General features: G+C 33.7%; 1 protein-coding gene across 1 annotated transcript in view; it reads right to left on the bottom strand.

Moving 5' to 3' along the window:
• The window catches only part of LOC128556645 (mRNA decay activator protein ZFP36L3-like), a 35,174-nt gene extending 19,838 nt beyond the window's left edge, over positions 1–15,336 (bottom strand). Inside the window, exons 1-3 of the mRNA XM_053542223.1 lie at positions 15,225–15,336; positions 14,653–14,950; positions 3,026–3,376 (exon numbers count right to left, since the gene is read on the bottom strand). Of these exons, the coding sequence (XP_053398198.1) occupies positions 3,026–3,376; positions 14,653–14,950; positions 15,225–15,336 (761 nt within the window). The remainder of the gene's footprint in view (positions 1–3,025; positions 3,377–14,652; positions 14,951–15,224) is intronic.
• Positions 15,337–26,206: the final 10,870 nt, after the last annotated feature.

Genomic DNA, 26,206 nt, shown 5'->3' with positions numbered 1-26,206 from the left:
GAACAATTGTATTACAAAGATGTTAATTCAGTTAAGTGTATTTCCTTATTTATTCATTCTGATATGCTTGTTTCTGTTAAAACAAGCTTACGCTAAAATGACATCACGTTAACGTGCGATGACGTCAATGTTTTTGTTGCAACCAAGAAAGAGCGCTACTACTTTAATCCACAGTGACTGATTTTAGATTTAGGGCATATTAGAATCGAAATAATGTATAACAAAATCGTGTTTTAACTATATCAGTAGACTTAAAATCGGTTATACGTCGCTAGAATAATAATAAAAATTATTCCGCAGACGTATAACCTCTGTCCGTGCATTAATAACGTTAAAACACGGTTTTCCTATACATTATTTCTTAAATCAATATTGAGTAAACATGTTTGGTACTTTGTATTCCTCCTACTTCGGATACGTAAAAAGACTAACACAAGCAGTATGTGACAGAATCTAAAATTGTAAATATTGTTAAATAGGAACAGATATAGTTTAAATGTGGGTTTATTTAAAACATCTATGGTGAAATAGTGTGAACATAGTTTATTCAACAGTCATTGTATTCTCGGTACGGCATGGAGTTTAAAACAGAAATTAACACTTCCAGTATACTCATTTGTAACTGAGAAAATGGCAATATTTACATATGCTTGTTAGACTTCTGTTCAAATTTTATATTATATGGTCATATGGTGATTTCCAGTTTGTCAAAATATCAAATCGAGGACACATATTCGGGATGATATAAATTACAGCCTATGAAAGAATGTGTTGCAGAAAATACACACTTAGAACAGAAATGAGGGTGAAACATAAGACCCTTTATGAAACAGTGAGGATGAATAACTTTTTTTCTTATCCAAGATGAAACAGTCGCAATCAAATGATAGTTATACGTCTCGGCATTATACAGTTTAATGTGCATATTCGGTTATGCAATGTTTTTGCTTTTAGACAAAAGCATTGTGTCTACATACCTGCCAACATGATTAAAGTATAAAGAACAAGGAAAAATATCCAAGGTAATAGCCATGATCCACTTCTGCAGCTCAAGAAGAAAACAAGGATAGTGGTGAAACAATAGACAATAGCCAACACCAAGGCCAGAGGACAAGGAAAAATCAGATCAAAACCCTACATCAATATTTCATTGATATATACATTATTGACATATACATACACATTCATTATTAAAGAAACAATGACAATGAGGGCAAAACAAACAATTAAAAGTAAACAGGGAACATCTCTCGTACTTTCAGTCACATTCCAGAGTAACAGGACCGTGAAAACAAAAAGGTTTCCCCAACAGGTAAATCCCCAACACAAATAATTGTTACATAGTATACGATATATAAACCGTAGAAATACACAAGGAAGTAAGAAATATTCTGCGTTTTTTCTCTCTCATAATTTGAGACATGTTACTAAAAAGTGTGATTTTTAGTTATTAAATGGTGGAAAAAAAGTTTTTTTCATTTTCTTTTATTTCCACATCGTCTTTGAAGATCCAAAGCAATTTTGATGGTATTTTTAAACACGTTTTTGTTTATAAGTTTTCAAACATTTTAAAGTTTGACTTTATTAAGACACGACCCTTTAATATGGGAAGTGAAATTCAAAGCTGCAAACTATTTTCTATAGTTATCAAAACACCTTCAGCATCAAGTGAATAAATTATCAACAGCATTTCTTGTTAATTCGCATCTTACTGGAATTTTGCAAGTTGAAAAAGAAGAACACATACAATATCATTATACCAGTATTTGTAAAGTGAAATAAAAAACAGTTTTCTTTATTCAACAGTTTAAATTCAGCAATAGAAAAACACAGGGGGAGTGATATTAACAAAACAAACAAACAAGAATACGATTATTTCTATCACCACGATAACAGAACGAGTCTGTCTCTGTCAACTGTCTATGAATATATTTCTGTACTGCATATTTGTGATATTTTAAGTGGTGCTGTAGGAGTGTTGTAGGTGTCTGAAAATGTCTCTGTGTTATGTTAGTGAGTAAATGTGACCAATCATAGTAACTATCCCCAGACAATTTAGTTGTTCTTGTTATTTGTCTTTAGAAGCATATTTCTACTCTTTCTACTAATTGATCCATACATAACATTCAAGTGTTTTCTTTGGAATTTCTTGCTACGATATAACGTCATGGTTGTGCATTATCAGTCCATCATCGACGCTCGTAACGAACATTTCCAGTGGTGGTATTTTGGTTACCATTTATACTAAGGTACATAATAATGATATATTAATAATGACGTGTTTGATACCATGCCTTCTTCATGTATTGCCGTTCATGTTGGTAAAATATATCAGAAAATGTTAGACTCACACCTGACTCATGTAGTACGTTACCATTATGATTTCGCCGCATTGTCCTTCACTTCATAACCATCTTTTCTCTCTCTCTTTATTATAATGTTATGATTTAATGTGATCTTAACACCGAGAAAAATCATGTCTAGAGTCGGGAAAGACAAACTGTTTTATCCATAAATAGCATGATATCAGTTGTCAGGAAATGACATCGCTATCCATAAGTAGAAGACAATCTGATTCCATCAGACATGATTATGAATTACATAGTATTTTCAGTTCAATTTGCTTTATATAGAATTTATGAACAGTCATTGCTGGTGAAGTATATGATATCACGTCACAAATTATCATTTTATATCATAATTGTGCAATACAATAAATATTGATCTTATTAAAGCACATTTTTCTGAGATTTAAAAGAAGTTATTTAGGCGAAATTACCTAAATTAACACTGGAATTTATATGTATGGTGGACATAGTTACACACATACATTTGTATTTATAAAATAAAGTCGTATTCGAATTGACCAATATCAAACCATTCAGCGTTCTTTTAAAAATCCTTGTTGCTGTCACATGATAACACTAGGTCCGCATTCTAGACTGTCGGGCGTTGTAAAGTCGGGCGTTCACTAACTAAGATAACAATGTCTTGACTAGGTAGTATAAGGTCACACTTGATTTACTGCGCTCCATAGACTTGATGCGCTTTCAATCTATAGTTGCTGTGTTTTATGGAGTTGGTTCGTTTTCCAGGAGTTGTTGCGTTCCTTGTACTTGCTACACTTGCTGGAGTTACAGCGTTTCTTGGAGTTGCTACGCTTGCTGGAGTTACGGCGTTTCTTTGAGTTGCTGCGCTTGCTGGAGTTACTGCGTTTCTTGCAGTTGATGCGCTTCCTAGAGTCAATGCCTGTCTTCGTGTTGCTTCTCTTTTTTGGAGACGCTTTGGTTCTTGAAATGCTCCACTTCCTGGAATCAATGCATATCTTCGTGTTGCTGCGCTGTTTGGAGACGCTTTGCTTCTTGGAGTTGCTGCGCTTCTTGATGTTGCTACTCCATCTTACACCTGATGGAATAAGATGACTCTCGTGCTGTATATGATGAATTATGAACTAAGAGCCTCGTTACCGCTTAAACCCCGATATTCCCATCTGCACCTTAAACCAGTAAAAGAATCTTATATTGTTTTCCTATTATTAGTCGGGTCATTTTATTTATCATTCTAATATGAAAATATTGCTTTCACGTGGAGTATACATATATATTTACTTCGTATTTTGAAAACTACCAGTTCATTGGTATCTCTGATGGCATCAGTCATATCAGAGCTAGACCTCGCAAAGCAAGGCACATCAGAAGTTATAATAATATTTTTTATTTAATGCAGTGTATTGTCAAGTGGATGGCTAGATTTTTGTGAAGTGCCATCGCTCTGGTATCGTTTGCTTGCTCAATGTGCAAATTTGTGTACTTCTGAAGAAACATTTAGGAAGCATTTAGTATTTGTACCAAAATACTTTATGCAATATTAATTCTACTTGATGCTTTGTGATGTTTTCAGTTTTTTTGCATTATAATCTATAATTAATCATAATATAACTATATAATACTCATAATATTATTATCATATATAACTAATCATTACAACGTATCCCTATCTCCTGTTAAGATCTTTATAATTATTGAAATATTTCTATATTGCTACGTTGTTAGTTTTAGATATTCTTTTCGCATAAATAACTAAAATATTGTTCAGTTCGTCAGTATCAATTGAGCCGTTTCTAAACTTTAAAATATAGGCTCTTCTGGTTATAGGGTTGTTTTGTAACGATAGTAAATGCAATACACATGCATAGGTTGAAAGCTTACACAGTGCATATGCATGTAAAAGTGAAAAAGAAATAAACTACAGATATTATGGTCCGTGAATCGAATTTCTTTAGTTTATTCTACAATATTATGTATAATTTTGCACCTTTTACAGAAAATAAGAAAAACATTCCCGCTGTTGTCTAAGCACAAATTAGCAAAGTTCACATGCCTTCGACAAGATACAAATACAGAGACGTTCCAAGGGAAATAATAAGATACGCCTCTGCATTTTGCACTTAAGCGATTAAGAGCAGATTGAAGATTGTCACAAGTTTAGCTCAGCCTCTTGTTAAAGTAAAATAGGCCTACATAAAATTTCTCATGAATTAAATTGCGAACTGCAAAAAATCGAATGCAAATGGAAATCATTTAAACTGAAAATCTTGACTGTTAGACATAGATATTCTCGCCGGTCGAGTTTCACTATTAGACTTATAAATGGCAGAATTTTTGTTATAGGTTTTAAGAAAACTTACGTTTACATCATTACCATAGTATGCTTTATTTCTTTCAGGTATGTGTAATGTGTGATTTCTGCTAAATCCAAGGAAGATGGTTTCCGACTGGTTTGCGAAATGTCAACAAAAATAAAAATGGCATCCGCTACCTTACTGTTAAGTCATATTAATTCTTCGCTATTTGGTAAATATTTACAAATGGATTAATTCTGACTAAATATTGTGTTAATTATTTTGTAAATGTAGGCATGATTAACCTTGAAGGTACACATTTTTTAATTATTTTCTCAGTAACTGATTTTTTTTGTCCTTGTTTTATTTTCAGCCGTTTACCAAATGATAACGTAAACAAACTCACACATGAATACACTTTTGTTTTAACCAGTTAAACGATACAACTGATCCAGATGCTTCTCCGAGCATTATTTCAGGTACGGGCGACATCTGGGTAAAATCAGCGAGCTTATGCAAGCCAGCTGGATGGCCTCTTTACTCCTTATCAGAACAAAATCGGATCTATGCAGTAAGGTTTCTAATCTACATAACAAAAATATAAAAGTGACCTGGCATTAGAGGATGTGGGGATTGTCGTACATTTCACTACCTCTCATGTACAGATTTTGTCAAAACTAGTTTACTATAATTTTGATTAGTTGGGTTCTATGCTTGCAAGGGATCTTTTGACAGTTTTTACAAAACTTAAGCTTCACGATCCAAATACTAGTATCCAGAAAGCCACAACAATTTTTAGTCGTGGGCGTTAGTTGCAATTAACGCCTGCGCAATTGTTCCAGCTTAACGTCTTCTGTTTCTCAATTTCTTTTTCAATATTTAAGCAGTTGATAAAATCCGAAAATGGCAAAATTAAACACTTAAAATTAAATAACTATTTTAAGGGAGCTATTAAGTATGTTTTTGTCATTGTATGATATCAGTAGAGAAATGTGTTTGGTATTTTACAAAGCATGAAAAAATGCATTTTATCATTATGAGGACCTTTGTATATTGAAGTGTGACTCTTTCGACTGAATGAACGACGCTAAAGCATATCTTAATACCAGGCTAAATAGAAGTGTAAAAAAGTAAGTTGCTGGATCTCATAAAATTAATAACATGAAGGTGTTATATTATTGGCTTTGCTATCCGTTCCTATGGGATATGTAATGACAGCTTCTCTGTATATAATAGTGCATGAAGTAGCTAGGAAAATTTTATTCACGACTGCATTACAATTATGGACATTTAGCAATAAAATCTGTAAAAAGAATGCAACCAAGAAGCATAATAGCAGACTCGGTTTGATTGAGTCTGTTCATGAGAGATAATGAAATGTGCAAAACCTCCCAGGCTTAAGCGGAACTCTATTGATCATATGTTGAATGGACTCCATGGTCCCAAAGGACCAGAGAATATAACAACACTGGATCCAAACAAAAAGCAGTTATAATTCAAAAATCGCAGGGTCTAATTATGTCATGGGTATCTTCAGCTCAATGAATGTAATACATACAATTCTGAAAGTAAAATATTCTGTTTTTCAATTAAAGTAGTAAAATTGTCTTGACATGCTTATGTTTTATTTAACATATTTTCAACAATCCTCCGTTGCAAAATACGTTTTGTTTCCCCGAATATTCAAGATAAATTGTTCATCATTTTATTTGCATATTTGAAATGTCAACGCGACTACAGTGCTACCGTTAAGAAACAAGTTAACATTGGGCTGAAATAACTAGCGTCAGCAGTTCTAATTTCTGCAGACGTATATGCGACTTGTGACACGTCTTTCTTTTACATTGCGTTGATTAGAAATATCTTTTTTTTTTAATTCAAAACCTGTATTAAAGAAAATTTAAATTGATGATAAACCAAAAAACTTTTTAAAAAGAGTGAAAGAACAAACTATAAATACAGTCAAACCTGTTTATGAAGACCAATCCTGGGAGAGCCAAAATGTGGTCTTTATTGGGAGGTGGTCTTTATTCACAGGTTAAAATACACTGTAAACGTTAAATGGGAAACAAAACATAGTATATTTTCAGATACTATGTTTTGTGCACAGGAGATAACTCCTGAGGCTTTTCAAATTTGTATAATTATGTCCCTTTTCTTCTCAAAGCATAGGTAGGGCCAAGAAAGATTGGTCAGAATAAAGACGAGAAATGATTTTTTAAAAAGAAGAAAAACTGTTACATGGTATCTAGTTGATAGCCAGACTATTGCGAAAACTAACCTAACCCATTGTTCAATTGAGAGTTTATCTGTCATTGGATGACTTTCTGCTTAAAGAAACGCTATGTCAATACCTGGCACCAATAAAGTCTGTCAGGCGTGTTATCTCTTATTAATTCGAGACAAAACCATAACATTGTTTAAGCCTCCCACTATATATATACCAGCCTCCCACTATATTTCCACAAATGGCTGTCTGCTGCTGGCATTTAAAGTGTATCTGTCTGATTTCTGTGTTTTCTATCTAAGTGTTGGGGAAAAATATTTTTAGGCAGCTGTCTTGCATGTGAATTTTAAACTTTATACTTGTGCTTATAATTCGAACATTTATTGCCCTAAGTATAACCACCTCATTTGAAAATTGAAGAGGTTTTTTCGGGTCTTTGCTTCTTACCGAAATTTCATCAGTCCGAAAGTAGAATTATATAAAGATATAATCTGAATGAATAAAGTGATATAAATGAAAATGTCCTTTAAGACAATTTTTTAGGACACACGCACATGTCATTTTTAACAGCAATTTTTAATCGTGGGCCTTACCACTTTCAAATAGTGTTTGTTGGAGTGTGGTAAATACGATACGTTGGAATAGTGGTTAAATAACTTTTTTTTATTTTATTTCGTTTTCCTGCACCTTTGTTGTTTTTGTTTAATTAAGATTAGAGTCACACGGACAGAATTAAAGTGATATGGCGATTTTTCCAGTTTTTGATGGTGTGGGAATTATTTCAGGCGTAAGCAAGCAAAAGGGTAGAGCCACCAGTAAGATTACTTCCCCACATGAAGAATTTAACACCCAAAGCGAGGTGTCGAACACCCATTGATGAGGGACAAGTGATTGAGTCATTGACCTTTACCGCTCTGTCACGGAGCCACCCATTTCCATGTTAAAGATGTGAGATCTGCTTTTCCATGACTAAACCAAACCTAATACCGCAATCTTGAAATTTTGGCTTAACTAATTGTTATCTTAAACAGATAACAAAAGGCAAAGCAGGTAGTAGAGAGAGGGTTAGGGCTAATGTCTCCCCGCTTTATTATATTTTCTGGTCGTGTTGGGATCGTAGAGAAAATTCTACTATACTTTTATAGAATTCCGCTTAAGCTGAGAAGGGGAGGCGGGTTGGGGTGTGAACGGTGTTGCACTTTTCATTTCTTCTCAAAAACATTCTCAATCAAACCGAGTCGTCTATTATTTTGTTTGGTTACTTTCTATGCCTCCAAAGGATATTTCTCAGATTTTATTTTCTATCTAAAGCGCATAACAATTCTGCATCTAATTAAATCGAGGCTTTGATTAATCAATCAATTAAAATGGCTTTGGTATGGCCGATAATTTCATTGTAAGTTTAGTCGGCAACAATTGGCATATCATGCTTCATATTTGTTCCATAAGGCAATCATGGACAGGTTTGTACCGCTTCTTTCTATATCTATGAAAACATTCAAATGCGCTTCAGACTATAATACCTAAATGCTTTTCATTTTTCTATTTCAAATTAAATTATTCATTTTTTTATTTAATTTAACAGTAACCTTTATCATAGGCGTGCTTAATAATAAACGTCTGCACAATAGTTGTTGATGAACATCTTCGGTTTCTCAATTTTGATTTTGTAAAATTTCAGCATTTGTTAAAGCCTAGAATAGCAGAATTAGATATCAAAAATCAAATATAAATGTCTTTTTAAGAACATGCTCAATATGTTTCTAAAGCGCAAGTGTGATGGCAGTATCAAATGTGAATTGTATTTTAAAAGCATAACACTTTTTTCAATGTATTAAGCAAGTTGGTTTTGGGAAAATTGTTACCAAAATTATTTCTATTTTTCTTGATGAGAGGCAATTATCATTGTTTTGATCTTGAGACTTTTTCGTTTGACAGATCGGAAAAGCTTCCCTAAAATATCCGAGGAATTTTTCAAGGGATGTCCGACACACTTTTTAGCTCACCTGTCACATAGTGACAAGGTGAGCTTTTGTGATCACCCTTCGTCCGTCGTCCGTCCGTGCGTGCGTCCGTGCGTCCGTCAACAATTTCTTGTCTGCACGATAGTGGTTTCAGTCATGATTTTATTTTAACCAAACTTGCACACAACTTGTATCACCATAAGATCTCGGTTTCTTTCTTGAACTGGCCAGATCCCATTATGGGTTCCAGTGTTATGGCCCCTGAAAGGGCCAAAATTAGCTATTTTGACCTTGTCTGCACAATAGCAGCTTTATTTATGATTTGATTTTTACCAAACTGGCACACAATTTGTATCACCATAAGATCTTGATTCCTTTTTGACCTGGCCAGATTCCATTATGGGTTCCAGAGTTATGGCCCCTGAAAGGGCCAGAATTAGTTATTTTGACCTTGTCTGCACAATAGCAGCTTCATTTATGATTTTATTTTTTATCAAACTTGCACACAACTTGTATCACTATAAGACCTTCGTTCCTTTCTTGAACTGGCTAGATTCCTTTATAGGTTCCAGAGTTATGGCCCCTGAAAGGGCAAGAATTAGCTATTTTGACCTTGTCTGCACAATAGCAGCTTCATTTATGATTTGAATTTAATCAAACTTGCACAAAACTTGTGTTGCCATAAGATCTCAGTTCCTTTGTTGAACCGGCCAGATCCCTTAATGGGTTCCAGAGTTATGGCCCCTGAAAGGGTCAAAATTATCTATTTTGACCTTGTCTGCACAATAGCAACTTCATTTATGATTTGATTTTAACCAAACTTGCATACAACTTGTATCACCACAAGATCTTAGGTTCTTTCTTGAACTGGCCAGATTCCATAATGGGTTCCAGAGTTATGGTCCCTTAAAGGTCCCAAATTGGCTATTTTGTCTTTTGCAGCCATATAGAGACTTCATTTATGGTTTTATTTGATACAAACTTCCAACAATAATAAATCTTGGAATCCATGACAAATCAGATCCAATTGTAGATTCCAGAGTTATTTTATATCTGATTACCTCCCCTGATCGTAGTCAAAATGGATTTATATCAGTAAGTACTTATAGGACTTGTTTGAAATTTCATTATTGTCATTAGTTGGACTGAGCCAATCAGGGTAGATAACTATGGACTGATTTTATGTCAAATTACCTCCCTTTATTTCAAATTAAAATGGGTATATCTCCTTAACTAATGAAGATACTGATCTGAAATTTCATTTATGTCAACAGATTTATTTGGCAGATCCCTCTTTTGTACATTTTCTTTTTAATTACTTCCCTTTTACGTTACTATAAATAGCTTATTTTTAGTACCTTTTTTATTATTGGCGTAGGGAAAAACCGAGACCACTTTTCTGTGGTACAACATGGATGATACCTCCAATTTTTGGTGTATTTTGACATATCTGTACCTTGTAAGAATTTTTTTTTTTTTATTTTTGGTTAAATTTTTTTCCTTTGTTGTTCCTGTCCTTTGGACTTAGATATTTTTTCTGAGGACCTTCTTGTCCTCAAGTGCAATGATAACAGGTGAGCGATATAGGGCCATCATGGCCCTCTTGTTTCTTTTCTGCTCTTTGATTTCTTTTCTGCTTCTTTTTTTCTAGTGAAACTTATTTTTCTCGTTTGTGTTGTTAAATCTGATGCCATTATTATGGGTCAGATCAGACATTAAAAATAAATATTGAAATTTTGCAAATCGAAAGGAACAAATCATCATTTACGACATACACTGTACTCACAAAAAGCCGTCACAAATACTCCGCGACTGTGGGTGCGTAGAATAAGGGCTTTTACCATTAGACATTTATCATTTGTTTACATATCAAAAGCTATGGCTGAGTTGGTACATAAAAATATTTTTAATCTTTGTTTGCGCAGTGCATTTACAAAGAAATGAAAGCATGCTATTTTTATCGTTCACGATTACGTGAAGGGTTTTTATCAGATATTTCAATAAGCGAGAGTGTTGTCAACGATCTAGTCCATTGTTCTATCTTTAATGAGATTTATTCTGTCAGTGGATGAATTCTCTAAATGCGACACCAATTAGGTGTGCTTTGCTTATTCAAGACAAAACCATGTCATTATTAAATCTTTATAGACAGAACATTACGACAGATTTAAGAGACTTTTCAGTCATGCCTGTACCAAGTCCTGATTATTTTCTTCGTTTTGTCACCAACAAGAATAAAAAACTGAATATCTCTGAAGGAAAACGTATAAGTTATATAACTGTATTATGCAAGCTTCGGTTGTTTACTCAACCAATAACAGAACTCCAGTTGTATGTTGTTTGTCATAGATTGCGACCAGTTTGTTTATGGTTTCATAAACAAACCGCATATCACAAAGTTTAAGTTTCTGAATCATGACATCCCGAATATATGTGCCACACCATGGGAACACCACCATAGGGCATTTGCGATCAGCATGGATCCAGAGCAGCCTGCGCATCCGCGCAGTCTGGTTAGGATCCATGTTGTTCGCTTTCAAAGCCTATTGCAATTAGAGAAACCGTTAGCGAACAGCATGGATCTTGATCAGACTGGCGGATGCGCAGGCTGGACCCATGCTGGTCGCAAATGCACTATGTTGGTTTTCTCATTGTGTGGCTCATATGTAAATCAATTGCTTAATATAAACCGTTAAAATGAATCTTTATTATGTCATCACTGTTACCACACAACCTCCAACAAAACTTATACCAATATTCCGTTTTGAAAGTAATCTTACTTTAGCATTCATTTTTTTTAAAAGATTATACATTTAAGCAACATTTTATGAAAGTTTTCTCTTTTTTGATATTCTGTTAAGTATTTACTTAAGGAACAAAAATACCTACATACAAAATTTTGTAACAACGTCCCTTTAATATGAAAAGGATGTTTTTCCTTATATTTCAATATAATTTCTAGTCTTACATTCGCATTTAATGAATATCAGGATATTTCAACATTCTGAATGAAAGGGCAAGTTTTAAAAATGCTTATGTTGCATTCTGATGTTGCGTTTGGAATGTGGCTATTTTTGTTGTATCATTGTCTTTGTGTTAGTGGAAAGATTTGAAACAATTAATCCCGCATCTACACGCATTTTTTTTAAATGCGTGTAGACATAGATTTTTTTTGTGGACCGAGTTTTACACTCATTTTTTTTTCTTCAAAACTTGCCTCTAGATTCAGCTTGCAAAAATAGCCAAACGTCTATCTTTATTTATTTATTTTGTTGGGTTTAACGTCGCACCGACACAATTTTAGGTCATATGGCGACTTTCCAGCTTTAATGGTGGAGGAAGACCCCAGGTGCCCCTCCGTGCACAATTTCATCACGAGCGGGCACCTGGGTAGAACCACCGACCTTCCGTAAGCGAGCTGGATGGCCCAAACGTCTATCAGTTGGAAATATAAAACAAGATATTATACTGAAATCAAAAGAATTGTTTAGCTACATTAAAGGGGTGTATTTACAAAAGTGTTTTTTTTAAAAAAAGCACAATAAAATATAGATTTCTAATAAAATTCTGTTTCTATGTTGTGGATTTTTCTGTACCTTAGAGAAATATTCAACAGAATATACAAGTAGTAAATAATGTCCTAAAATGTTAGTTAAATGTGATAGACCACCTTTAAAAGTTTGGAGATGTCTGTTTAAACATAAATAACAAGATATAGAGCCTCATACGATCCTTATATTTTTAGAACAAAATAGGAACTGAATTGTATATAATTACTTTCTATAGCGTTTCATGTCACTGTGGAAACTGTTCTGTTTATGCAAGTCAAGATTATTAGAAACTAGCATGCAGTTTGTCACGTTCGCCTGCTTTATATTACAGTAATATCATAATATTATCATGGAAAGATAAGTTCTTTATTTGCAGAAACGGTGACAAAGGGTGCAATACAATTGTCACTGATGCAACATACATTGATCAAACGCCATTTTCCTGCTGTTTAGAATTATCCAGTTACATTTTATATTAGGATGTGACCTTGGTATAGTTACATTCTTCTAATGTATTTGTCAAACGATATTTCAAGTGATGTTCTGTCTAATGTTGCAGTTTCAACAAATAAATATCATGTGTATCATTTGGCAGTGGTTTACCATACCAAGGTCACATCTAATATAAGATCTAACTGTTTTAAGTTTGATGGAAATAAGAACGAGATGTCAATCCGGAAGTTATCTTACTGCCTTCTTAACGTAAATGTCTTCTTGATACAGGTGTCCGCTATGACAACTTTAACTGTAAAATAGTACAAAATAGTTACATTTTGTTTTCATGAAGCCTCTATATGACTCCTGAACAAATGACATTTTAGTATATCAAATACGGTTAGTCGTTCACCAACAGTTCTTGTTTGTGCTTGAACAATTGTGTTACAAATATATAAATTCCATTAAGTGTATTTGAGCCGCGCCATGAGAAAACCAACATAGTGCATTTGCGACCAGCATGGATCCTGACCAGTCTGCGCTAACGGTTTCTCTAATTGCAATAGGCTTTGAGTGAACAGTATGGATCCTGACTAGACTGCGCGGAAACTATTTTCTATAGTTATCAAAACACCTTCAGCATTAAGAGAATACATTATCATCAACATTTATTGTAAATTCGCATCTTACTGGAATTTTGCAAATTGAACAAGAAGAACACATACAATATCATTATACCAGTGTTTGTAAAGTGAAATAAAAATAGTTTTCTTTATTTAACAGTCTGAATGAAGCAACAGAAAATAACAGTGATATTAACAAACAAAAATAATACGATTATCTTTATCACCACGATAACAAAACGAGTGTATGGATATTTGTCTGTATTGTGTATTTGTGATATTTTAGGTGGTGCTATAGGAGTATTTTAGGTGGCTGGGAATGTCTGAGTGTCTGTGGGTGAATGTGACCGATCATATAACTATCCCCAGACCTTTTATTTGTTCTTGTTATTTGTCTTTTAATAGAAGCATATTTCTACTCTTTCTACTTATCAATCTTATTAATCAGTAACATGTATTGCCGTCCATGTTGGTACAATATCAGAAAATGTTAGACTCACACCTCATACATGTAGTAAGTTACAATTATGATTTCGCCACATTGTCCTTCACTTCATAAACATCTTTTCTCTCTCTCTCTATTATAATGTTATGATTTAATGTGATCTTAACTGCCCTACCGAGAAAAATCATGTCTAGAGTCGGGAAAGACAAACTGTTTTATCCATAAATAGCATGATATCAGTTGTCAGGAAATGACATCGCTATCCATAAGTAGAAGACAATCTAATTCCATCAGACATGATTATGAATTACATTGAATTTTCCGTTCAGTTTGCTTTATATAGAATTTACGAACTATCATTGATGGTTAAGTATGAAATCACGTCACAAATTGTCATTTTGTATCATAATTGTGTAATACAATAGATATTGATCTAATTTAAGCACATTTTCCTGAGATTTAAAAGAAGCTTTTTAGCCGAAATTACCTAAATTAACACAGGAATGTATATGTATCTAGGGTATAGTTACACATATATCTATATAAAATCAAGTCGTATTCGAATTGACCAATAACAAACCATTCAGCAATCTTTTAAAACCCCTAGTTGCTGTCACATTATAACACTAGAAGTCCACATTCTAGACTGTCGGACGTTGTATAGTCGAGCGTTTACTAACTCAGATAACAGTGTCTTGTTTAGGTAGTATAAGGCAACACTTCTTCGATAAATAGATTTACTGCGCTCCATAAATTTGATGCGCTTCCAATGTTTAATGTGTATACTTGAGTTGCTGTGTTTTCATGGAGTTGTTTCGTTGTCCAGGAGTTGTTGCGTTCCTTGTAATTGCTACGCTTGCTAGAGTTACAGCCTTTCTTGGAGTTGCTGCGCTTCCTGAAGTTAGTGCGTGTCTTGCAGTTGATGCGCTTCCTGGAGTCAATGCCTGTCTTCGTGTTGCGTCGCTTTTTGGAGACGCTCTGCTTCTTAGAGTTGCTCCGCTTGCTGGAGTCAATGCATGTCTTCGTGATGCTGCGCGTTTTGGAGACGCTTCCCTTCTTGGAGTTGCTGCTCTTCTTGGAGTTGCTGCAAAGCATGTGATGGAACTGTTTCTTACACCTAAGAGTATAATATGACGTTCGTGCTGAAGATGATGAATTATGAACTACAGAGCCTTGTTACCGCTGAAACAGTTACCCTCGAGACCGATAATTCCATCTGCACATACAATCAGTGAAAGAATCTTATATTTCGTCTTTTCTTACTATTTGTCGGGTCATTTTATTTATTATTCTAATATGAAAAACTCATACACTTTGCGAAAGTATTGACTTCACGTTGACTATACGTGTATATTTACTTCGTATTGTAGAGTAGATGGCTCGAATCGGTGTGATGTGTCGTCGCTCTGATATCGTTTGCTTGCTCAATATGCGAAGTTGTGTTCTTCTGAAGAAACCTTTAGGAAACATTTAGTATTTGTACCAGATTACTTAGCAGAATTATATTTGATGCTTTGTGACGTTTTCAGTTTTGATACATTATAATCTATAATCATCATAATATAACTATATAATAAACTAAACATAATATTATCATCATATATAACTTATCATTACAACGTGTCCCTGTCTCATGTTAAGATCTTTATGATTATTGAAATATTTCTATATTGTTACGTATGTTAGTTTAAAAGATTGTTTTCACAAAACATTGTTTAGTTCGTCCGTGACTAAACTGTAAAATATAGGCTCTTCTGGCTATAGGGTTGTGTTTTAACGTTAGTAAATGCAAAATGCATAGTTGACAGCTTACATTTTACATACACATGTAAAATTGAAAAGACATACACTACATATATCGGTCAATGAATCGAATTTCTCTAGTATATTCTAAAATGTTATGTATAATTTTGCACCTTTTACAGAAAAAAAAAACAACAACAAAAGCCTTCCTATAGTTGTCTCAGCACAATTTCGCAAAGTTTACAGGCCTTCGATGAGATACAAATACTGTCACGTTCAAAGGGATTTAATAAATTACGCCTATGCATTTTGCACTGAAGAGAATAAAAGCAAATTGTCATAAGTTTAGCTCAGCCTCTTATAAAAATAAGATGTATAAAAAACAAAACAATTCGAATGCATATGGAATTTTTAAACCTGAAAATGTTGACTGATAGACATAGGTATTTTCGCGGAACAAATTTCACCGTTAGCTTGGACTACAGAGTCTTATACATGGATATTTTATTGGTTGTATGAAAACTAACAAATACATAATATAGTATGATTTATTTCTTTCAGGTATGTGTGTTGTGTGATTTCTGCTAAATCCATAGAAGATGGTCTCCGGCAGGTTTGAAAGAATTTAAAAAAAACAAAAAAAAAAACAACTGGCATCGGCTACCTTACTGTTAAGTGATAATACTTTGCTATTGGCTCAATATGTATATTTTCAAATGGATTATTTCTAACTAAATGGTGTGTTAATTGTTTTGTAAATATAGGTTTTCATTATTGATTTTGAAGCTTCACCTGTTTATTGTATTTTTCTGAGTAACTGATTTTTATCCTTGTTTTATTTTCAGCCGTTTACCAAATGATAACGTAAACGAACTCACACATGAATACACTTGTGTTTTAAACCGTTAACTCATCCAGGTGTTTCTCCGAGCATTATTACAGGCAGGGCGGGGGACACCTGCGTAGAAACACCGACCTTATGCAAGCCAGCTGGATCGCCTCTACACTCGAAAGAATGCATAGATCCGATTGTTCTGATAAGGATACCCTTTGGATATTGTTGCTGTCTCGCAAGGTTTCTTTAAAATGGCGGATACACATGATGCCGCTATGACGGATTTTCTTTTGAAGTATCTAAATCTCCTACACAGTACTGTAAAAAAGTCAAAAGTCTGTCAGATCAAGCGCTAAATAAATCATTAAATAATTATACTAAAGGTTACATAAATTCCACGAAGAATGGTGATGAAATAGAGCTGTCAAATGTCGGTGCTAATACTAGTAAGGTCTTTGTAGATACAAAAGTCGTAGGATTTGATAAATTTGTTTATTTTGGACCCGCGCAAAGTGTACACAGGCTATTGGTATAAAGTATACTACACATAATCAAAGAAAATCACAACATAGTTTAAAGAGGGATATGTCCATAGATAGATTAAATTTAAAACGAAATACATTTTCTGTTTAATAACAGACCTGCGCATTGTAAATGTTGTATGTTCGTGCATGATATGTTTGTTTTTACGCAACCGATTATGATTCGAAAGTTCATTCATTTCTTTATTTGCGAATAAGTACCAGTATATAATTTAAATGAGTATCATTGCATTTTCGAAAATAAACAGATTCATTAAATCCTATGACTTTCGTTATTAGCACCGACATTTATCCAAGGGGCCGTTCCTGATCAGAAATATCGGATCTATGCAGTGAGGTTTCAAACCTACATAACAAAAAATATATATAAGTGACTTGGCATTAGAGGATGTGGAGATTGTCGTACATTTCACTATTTCTCATGTACAGATTTTGTCAAAACTAGTTTCCTAAAATTTTGATTAGTTGGGTTCTATGCTTGCAAGGGGTCTTTTGACAGGTTTTACAAAACTTAAGCTTTTTCTAAGTGTTTATAATATTGTAATATATGAGCATATTGAAAAGGAACATCTTTCCAATCCAAATACTAGTATCCAGAAAGCTTCGCTTAATAAATTACTTTAAACCATACATGTAAAGCCAACTAAATTCATGGAAATTTCTGCATGCTAGCATACTTATACGTACTTAGTTGTCGGCATTCTTGTTCAAAAGGGCAAACATAGCAATATTTTATATACATATTTGTCTCTCTTTACTATACTGTAAAATATTTTGATTTTCTTCTAGAAATTAAGCTAAGTTAGTTTTCTTGATTGAAGTTTTAACAACAATTTTAGTCGAGGGCGTTAGTTGCAATTAACGCCTACACAATTGTTGCAGCTCAACGTTTTCTGTTTGTCAATTATTATTATTTTTTGATATTTAAGCAGTTGTTAAAATCTTGAAATGGCAAAATTAAACACTTAAAATCAAATAACTTTAAGGGAGCTATTAAGTATGTTTGTGTGATTGTATGATATCAGTAGAGAAATGTGTTTGGTATTTTACAAAGCATGACACTTAATTAAAAGGCATTTATCATTATGTGGAACTTTGTATATGAAAGTGTGACTCTTTCGACTGAAGGAACGACGCAAAAGCATATCTTGATATAAAGCTAAATAGAAGTGCAAAAAATTAAGTTTCTGGATCTGATAAAACAAATAACATGACGGTGTTATATTATTGGCTTTGCTATCACTTTTATTTATTCTAATCCTTAGAGACGTGATAGCCTCTCTGTATATAATAGTGCATGAAGTAGCTAGGATGATTTTATTCACTTAAAATCTGGTGACTGCAATATAATTATGGTAATTTAGCAGAAAGACAAACAAATAGCAGTTATAATTCAAAAATCGCAGGGTCTAGTTATGTCATGGGTATCTTCAGCCCAATGCATGTAATAAATACAATTCTGAAAATAAAATATTCTCTTTTTCAATTAACGTAGTGAAATACTCTTGATATGCTGATGTTTTATAACTTACTTGCAACACTCCTACACTGCAAAATACGTTTTGTTTCCATGAATATTTAAGATAAATTGTTTCAGCATTCTATTTACATATTTGAAATGTCAACACGACTTTACTGCTACCGATATTGCAGTTGATATAACAAGCAGAAATAGCTAGTGTCAGCAGTTTTGATTTCTGCAGAGAGCGTATATATAACGTATATGCGACTAATGATAAATCTTAGAAAAGTACCGCTTTCTTCTTTCTTTTCCCTTGTGTTGATGAGAAAAATCACTTTTTATTCAAAACCTGTATTGAAGAAAATCGAATTTATGATAAACTGAAATAAATATTTTGTGTGAAAGAATCTATATATAGATTAAATAAAAATAGTGAGTTTACAATGACATGGGGATTAACTATACATAAACATGCACGTTCATGTAAAGTCTGCGGTCAGACCCTACATTTTGTTCACAGGAGATTACTCCTGATGTTTTTCAAATTTTGCGTAATTATGTCCCTTTTCTTCTCAGAACATATATAATCAGAAAGATTGGTCAGAATAAATAAGAGAAATTATTCTAAAAAAAATATTTAAAACAGGATTATCAGTCGGTAGCGGCTAAGTCAGACTAGCACATGCATCATACATTTGCGAGAACTAACCTAACCCATTGTTCGATTAAGAGTTTATCTGTCATTGGATGGCTTTTCTGCTTAAAGAAACATTATTTCAATATCTGACATCAATAAAGTCTGCTAGGCGTGGCACTTCTTATTAATTTAAGACAAAACCATAACATTGTTTAAGCTGAATAGAAAAGCCTCTCGCTATATATCCACTAGCCTCCCACTATATTTCTACAGATAACTAATTAACCTTTAGGCTACTGCTGACATTTAAAGTATATCTATCTGATTTCTGTGTTTTCTATCTAAACGGTGGAGGAAAATATTTTTAGGCAGCTGTCTTGCATGTGAATTTTAATATTTATACGTGTGTTCATGATTCCGAACGCAAGAAGTCGAATATGCATTGCCCTAACAATAACCACCTCATTTGGAAATTGAGGAGGTTTTTCGGGTCGTTGCTTCTTACCGAAATTTCATCAGGCTTCCGTTGTTTTTCCGATAAAGTAGAATATCAAGATAAAATTTGTTACAGAGAAAATGATATAAATGAAATTTTCCTTGCAGACAATTTCTTTTCTACGACACACACGTGTCATTTTTGTTTTATCTCTTTCAAACAGTGTTTGTTGGAGGGTGGCAAATACGTTGGAATAGTGGTTAAAATAGTTAAATTACCCGAGATTTTATTTTATTCATGAAGTTACCGCAACTTTGTTGTTTCTATTTTATGAGTTTAGAGTCAAACAGAAAAAAATTACGTGTTATGGAGATTTTTCCAGTTTTTGATGGTGGAGGAATTGTTTCAGGCATGAGCAAGCAAAAGGGTAGACCCACCGACCTTCCGCAAGCTAGCTAGATTACTTCCCCACATGAAGAAATTAACACCACAAGTTTCGAATTCCCATCGGTGAGGGACAAGTGATTTGAATCATTGACCTTTATCACCCCTATTGCAATGTTAAAGACAAAAATTATATCATGTGAGATGAGCATCGTGATGCTCTTTCCATCTGATTTTCCACTAACGATTTATTGCGTTGTAATTATGAGTAATCTAAACATAATACCGCTATCTTGAAACTTTGGCTTAACTAGTTGTTATCTTAAGCAGAAAACACAAAGTAAACTGGGTAGTAGAGATAGGGGTAGGGCTAAAGTCTCCCTGCTTTATTATATTTTCTGGTCTTTTTGGGATCATGAGGAACATTCAGATTTACATTTATAGAACTCCGCTTAAGCCGGAGGGGGGCGGGGGTCGATGAACGGTGTTGCACTTTTCAATACCTCTCAAAAACAGTCTTAATCAAACCAAGTCGTCTATTACTTTGCTTGGTTGCGTTCTGTGCCTCCATAGAAAGGATATGTTACAGATTTTGTTTACTATTTAAAGCGCATAAAAATTCTGCATCTAATTAAATCGAGGTTTTAATCAATTAATTCATTCAAAAATGACAATGGTATGGCCCGATAATTTCATTGTAAGTTTAATTGGCAACAATTGACATATCATGCTTTCCTAATCGAACGTACTACGTTACGGCATATTAGTTCCATAAGGCAATCATAGAAAGATTTGTATCACTTCTTTCTATATCTATGAAAATATTCAAATGCGCTTCAGACTATAATACTTAAATGAGTTTTTTTTTTTTAATTTTTAAATTAAATTATTCTTTTAACAGTGTCTTTATCATAAATGTCGTTAACAATTAATGTCTGTACAATAGTTGTTGATGAACGTCTTCGGTTTCTCAATTTTAATTTTGTAAAATTTCAGCATTTGTTAAAGCCTAGAATTGCAGAATTAGATACTAAAAATCAAATATAAATGTCTTTTTAAGAACATGCTCAATATGTTTTTAATGCGCAAATGTGATGGCAGAATCAAATATGAATGGTCTTTTAAAAGCATAACACTTGATTTAATGCATAAAGCAAGTTGATTTGGGGAAAATTGTTACCAAAGTTATTTCTATTTTTCTTATTGAAAGGCAATTATCATTGTTTTGATCTTGAGACTCTTTCGTTTGACAGATCGGAAAAGCATCCCTAAAATGTAAGGTACTGTACAACTTAGGAAAAATCTGTGCTTAATTGCAAGTTAATTGCTAGGAGTCTCACAAAGCAGCTTTAAAGCATGGTGTTCTAGTAAGGTGAAGCATTGCATTGCCATTTTCAACCTGTCCTACCAGACTTTACATTAACTCAAGTTGTTTGGGTCGTTTAAACGTCTGTAAATTCTAGTAACTGCTGCACCATAATGTTATGTGTGCAGTCAAAACAATATAAACAAATAATAAGTTGAAATGGCACGGGTTCAAATCCTGTCAAAGAAATTGTTCAGCTCAAGGCATGGTAGAGGAAAAATTTAAATGTTAGACTATTGTAGAGATAACTAAATCTGCAGAATCCCGAGATGTCTAATTCATATTAGAAAGTAAAGAACTTTGCACCATTAATTGTTATAAATCTATGAAGCGGTGACTACCGAATTGTAAATAAATTCATTTAATTCCCGCGTTTACGTCTTACCAAGTGTTGATCTTAAGATAGTTGCTTTTGATACATTTTTATACTGATACTTTGACATATTGTATGTTTTAATGTATACAGCCTGGTGTTTCCTCTCTAGTATTAATGCGGTGTTTTGCTCTCTAGTTGAATTTAGGCTGAGCTTAAATGCTTAGTATTGTTTTAACCAAGTTACTGCTATTCCGAGACGATGTCCTTATTCTGTATTTTAGCTAGCACCGCTTTATGTTTCGGCGATTTCCCCCAATTACTACAATTACGGAAGTTAATTGGCGGGTGGATTGATTTCCAGAATATGTAACATCTGGATGAGGTTGCGATTAGCGTGCTCAGTGTTTGTAAGAATTCAACATCTTATCCTTTGATTGTTAGAACATCTAGGTTTGACACAGAAAAAGATACATGAAAGTGTTCAAAGCGCTCGCGTACAAGTGTTGCTATTGTTTCCTTTCTTGCGTGGTAATATTTTCATTTAGTTTTAAATTCTACATTCGTGGTCTGCTAATGCTTTTTGAACATTGTCTTGTATCTTAACATTCAGACATTGTGTTATGCTTATGTTTTTTTTTATTATTTTTCATGCACTTTTACATGAACATGTAAATGTTATTTGTTACTATTTATCTATTTATTTATACTTGAAATTAATGACAAATATTACATTGACTATATCATGTATGTTACGCCATGCAATATATTAGGTTTATATGTTTTGTTTGTGTCGATGATCTTTTCATGCTTAAGACGAATAAAATTTATGTTATGTTATGTTGAATAATGAATGACGAAAGAACGAACATATGACGAACCAAAACAACAATTAAGCAAAAACCCCCCCCCCCCCCCCCCCAAAAAAAAAACAAAAACAAAAAAATAAAACAAAAACAAAACAATCTAAGTGATACTTTTTTTTATCTCAGGACAGAACGCTTTTCTTTAGCTACCTTACTCTCACCTTAAATTTCACTATTTTCGATCTCGTGTACGGTACTTTTTAACATTTTCTTCCATGGTTTATAATTAACTGCCATTTTACACTCTAAACGGTTCGTAAAGGGATAGAAAGATATTGGCACAAATATTTTTCAATTAATCAGGTTTCATGCGCTGAGCGATTCGTAAGCATTCAACTAATATCTGACGCCACTGGTTTCCTACGTAAAAACGAATCCATATTCCGCGCTGTGCAAATAATGTCTTTGTGTAATCATGCCTTTCCAAGATTATGTTTTACAAACAATTCAATTGAAAAAGTGAAGACTTAGAACTGCCACTATTGTACACGTACCGTCAACGTACCATGCGGACACCAACCTCTCAAATATCTGCATACAGGTTACATATCCGGATTTGACGAACATCTAGATGAGATGATCATGTACAGCATCATTGGTCATTGTCTCATGCAAAGCGACACGGCATCTGAATATATTCTTTGCGACAATGTTTCGACCAAGGGCGCTTATCAAGTCGCATTTGTAAATTTTTCATAACACATTTTGCAAATGCTTCTGGCTAAAAAATGATATTATGTTAAGTGCTTTACTTTAAATGAAATCACAAAAATGGCATTGACGTAAACATTACAGGCAATGGGCTTTTTAAGTGGAATAATTTTTCCTTGAAAACCTGCATTAATAAATCCCCTTAATTAGACTCTTAACATTTAAAGGATTTATACTAGATTCATCATAAAATTTTTCGTAATTTCTTGGTTTCGTGTTCATATATTTATACTGATAACCTAATTCACAACTTCTTGATCTATGTATGGTTAACCAAAAGTAATTCAAATATTTTGATTTATTTATATTATTTCCCTTTAATGATGCAATGTCATACATACGAATCTAGAATAACAAAATGACTATTAATCTAAAATGATTAGCAAAACATTGTGGTAAAACAACTTCACCAAATGCATTTCTATCCGAAAACTATACGCATAATCTGGCAAGCAATGGTATAAAGCATCTCTACATTCTGGTTGAAATCCCAACAACAGTTTCAGTAGTGTAGTCCGGACAAATTTTTGTGACAGCCGTACAAACAGACAAGACAAAATCATTATATCGGTCCAGATATGGGCAAAAATAATAATGACGAAAAAAACTGTATTTTAAAACATTTTGGATTCCGAATTTCTTAATTTAGCTAAATGCTCAATAAATCTCTTTTGCACTGTAAATGACAATTCCATCGTAATGGTTTATATCAGATAATAATTGCCTTTTCTTTTAAAAAAGCTATTAATTTTCCGACAAATTTAACAGCTTAAATCTGCCAAGTACTCATGTGGTGAATCTTGTTGCCATTTCCCTCCTGTTGGAACTCGAACAAACAACCTCAAGCAACATTGTCTATAGTTAACTTTATTTGTATGGTTTAGGATTGTGTTTTCTGTTTTGTATAAATCAGCATATTACTAAATATGCATCCTCAACGGTCTTGTTTGATCAGCTACTAATTCATAGTATAGTAAGAAACAGGAAGTGTTTTTGCACATGCGCGTGACAGAACGTACTTTAGTTACTATTGCTGCTCACTTTTTGCTGGAGGTAATGAAGTAGTGATACAAATATGTCTGCGCTCATACAAACATATGGTCACATAACCATCCTGACACACTCCTCCACAGCCCGTGTGTTCTGGCTATCTTTTAACAGCAATTAAAAACAAATATTAAAAAAAACAACAACACTGAACATGATGTTAGTCATCAGCCCCGTCGACATTTCCAAACCGTTCGCTGCCATTTCGAGGAAACACATTCACCCGCTAGTTTAAAAGGTAGATCATATCAGGTCAAAATGAGACGGATGCTTAAAATTCAGACTATAATCACTGTTCATGGTTACTTTTTTATACTGACAACTTGAACCTCATGTATGTCACCGACTTCCGAAAAGTTGAAAACGTCCGCTTCATGTAAAAAATTATGAAAAGTACATCCCTCGGAAGCACCGAGAACAAGGCAAACAGTGAAAATTGCAGACTCGGTTTGATTGAGTCTGTTCATGAGCAGTAATGGAAAATGCAACACTGCCCACGCCCCCTAGCACCGGCTTAAGCAGTATTCAATCTTCAAATCTAAATGAGTTGAAATCAATGATCCCGAAGGACCAGAAAATATAACAACACTGAGATGAAGTTTGGGCGACTTTTTACGGCCAACACACAGCATTTAACACCCGCTGTTGTGAAGTAAATAAAATCTGAAAAGTAGATCCCCCGGATGCACCGAGAACAAGGCAAACAGTGAAAATTTCAGACTCGGTTTGATTGAGTCTGTTCATGAGCAGTAATGAAAATGCAACACTGCCCACGCCCCCTAGCACCGGCTTAAGCAGTATTCAATCTTCGAATCTAAATGAGTTGAAATCAATGATTCCGAAGGACCAGAAAATATAACAACACTGAGATGTAGTCGGGGTGACATTTCACGGCCGCCACACAACACTTCACACCCGCTGTTGTGATGTAAGTCATGATCATTTACTTTACTTTCTTAAAATATATTAAACTTTAGTGTAAAAGAAAGGAAAACTGAATCGCAATGCAGTCTTTCACGTTAACGTGCCTACAAGATGATTAACAGATCTCGTAATAACAGTGAGAACATAATATTATATATAAGGATAATTATTCTGATATTTAAAGAAGCGGTGACTTAAAAGGCAATAGGATAGATGCAGTTTTCTATTACTGGACGTCATATTGCCCTGTATAACTTTCTAACTGGTGAGATAAGGAACAATTATCAGTGGCCTCACGTATATACCTTTTGTTTGAAGTGCAATTTATGTTCATTCATTGAAACTCTGTGATATATATGACAGAAAAACTTTCGAAGTGTCATTTCACATCCCCACCTACACCTAAAAAGAGTCACAACGTAAGAATTCTCCCCTGAATGCGTGTACCTATATAAATCCGTACCCTGATATATGAGTAGATTTACAAAGTAGAATAAGTATGAATATTATATATATTACCGTCTACAAACCTACTTTATGGAAGTACAGATATTTTTTGGCAATTCATTTTTTGTTTGAATCGACCATCATTTTTCATTATGAAGATTCAGACCCATATTAAACAAAGTCCTTTTTAAAAGTTCTGAAAATGATATGTACAAAATATATAATGTTAGTCAGCGCGACATGCGACAATTTACACATTATAACATATTTTACCATATAGTATATACTGTATAATTTTCATAAAACAAGTTTATGCGATTCTAATATGTCCACCGACAGCAACGTTGTTTTATATGTCTAACGTTAAAGTTAGAAGTAAGAAATAAAAATATACGTCGAATTTCCATATAATCTATGTTAAGATGCAATTGTTTTACTTACCTGATAAACGTCTCTTTAAGATCTGGCTCCCAAGCAAAACAGTATACGTATTTGATAAAGCCAAGCATTTCAAACAATAATATATTACATGCTAAAATATTTCCAACAGGCTGCGGTGAACGGGGCTAAATAGCAAACGAAACCGTTTGAAATGATCAAAATAAATATATTTGTCTGCTTCAGTGT

The sequence above is a fragment of the Mercenaria mercenaria genome, chromosome 4, assembly GCF_021730395.1.
Source record: "Mercenaria mercenaria strain notata chromosome 4, MADL_Memer_1, whole genome shotgun sequence".
Taxonomy (NCBI): Eukaryota; Metazoa; Mollusca; class Bivalvia; order Venerida; family Veneridae; genus Mercenaria; species Mercenaria mercenaria.
This window is presented reverse-complemented; position numbering and strand designations above follow the sequence as displayed.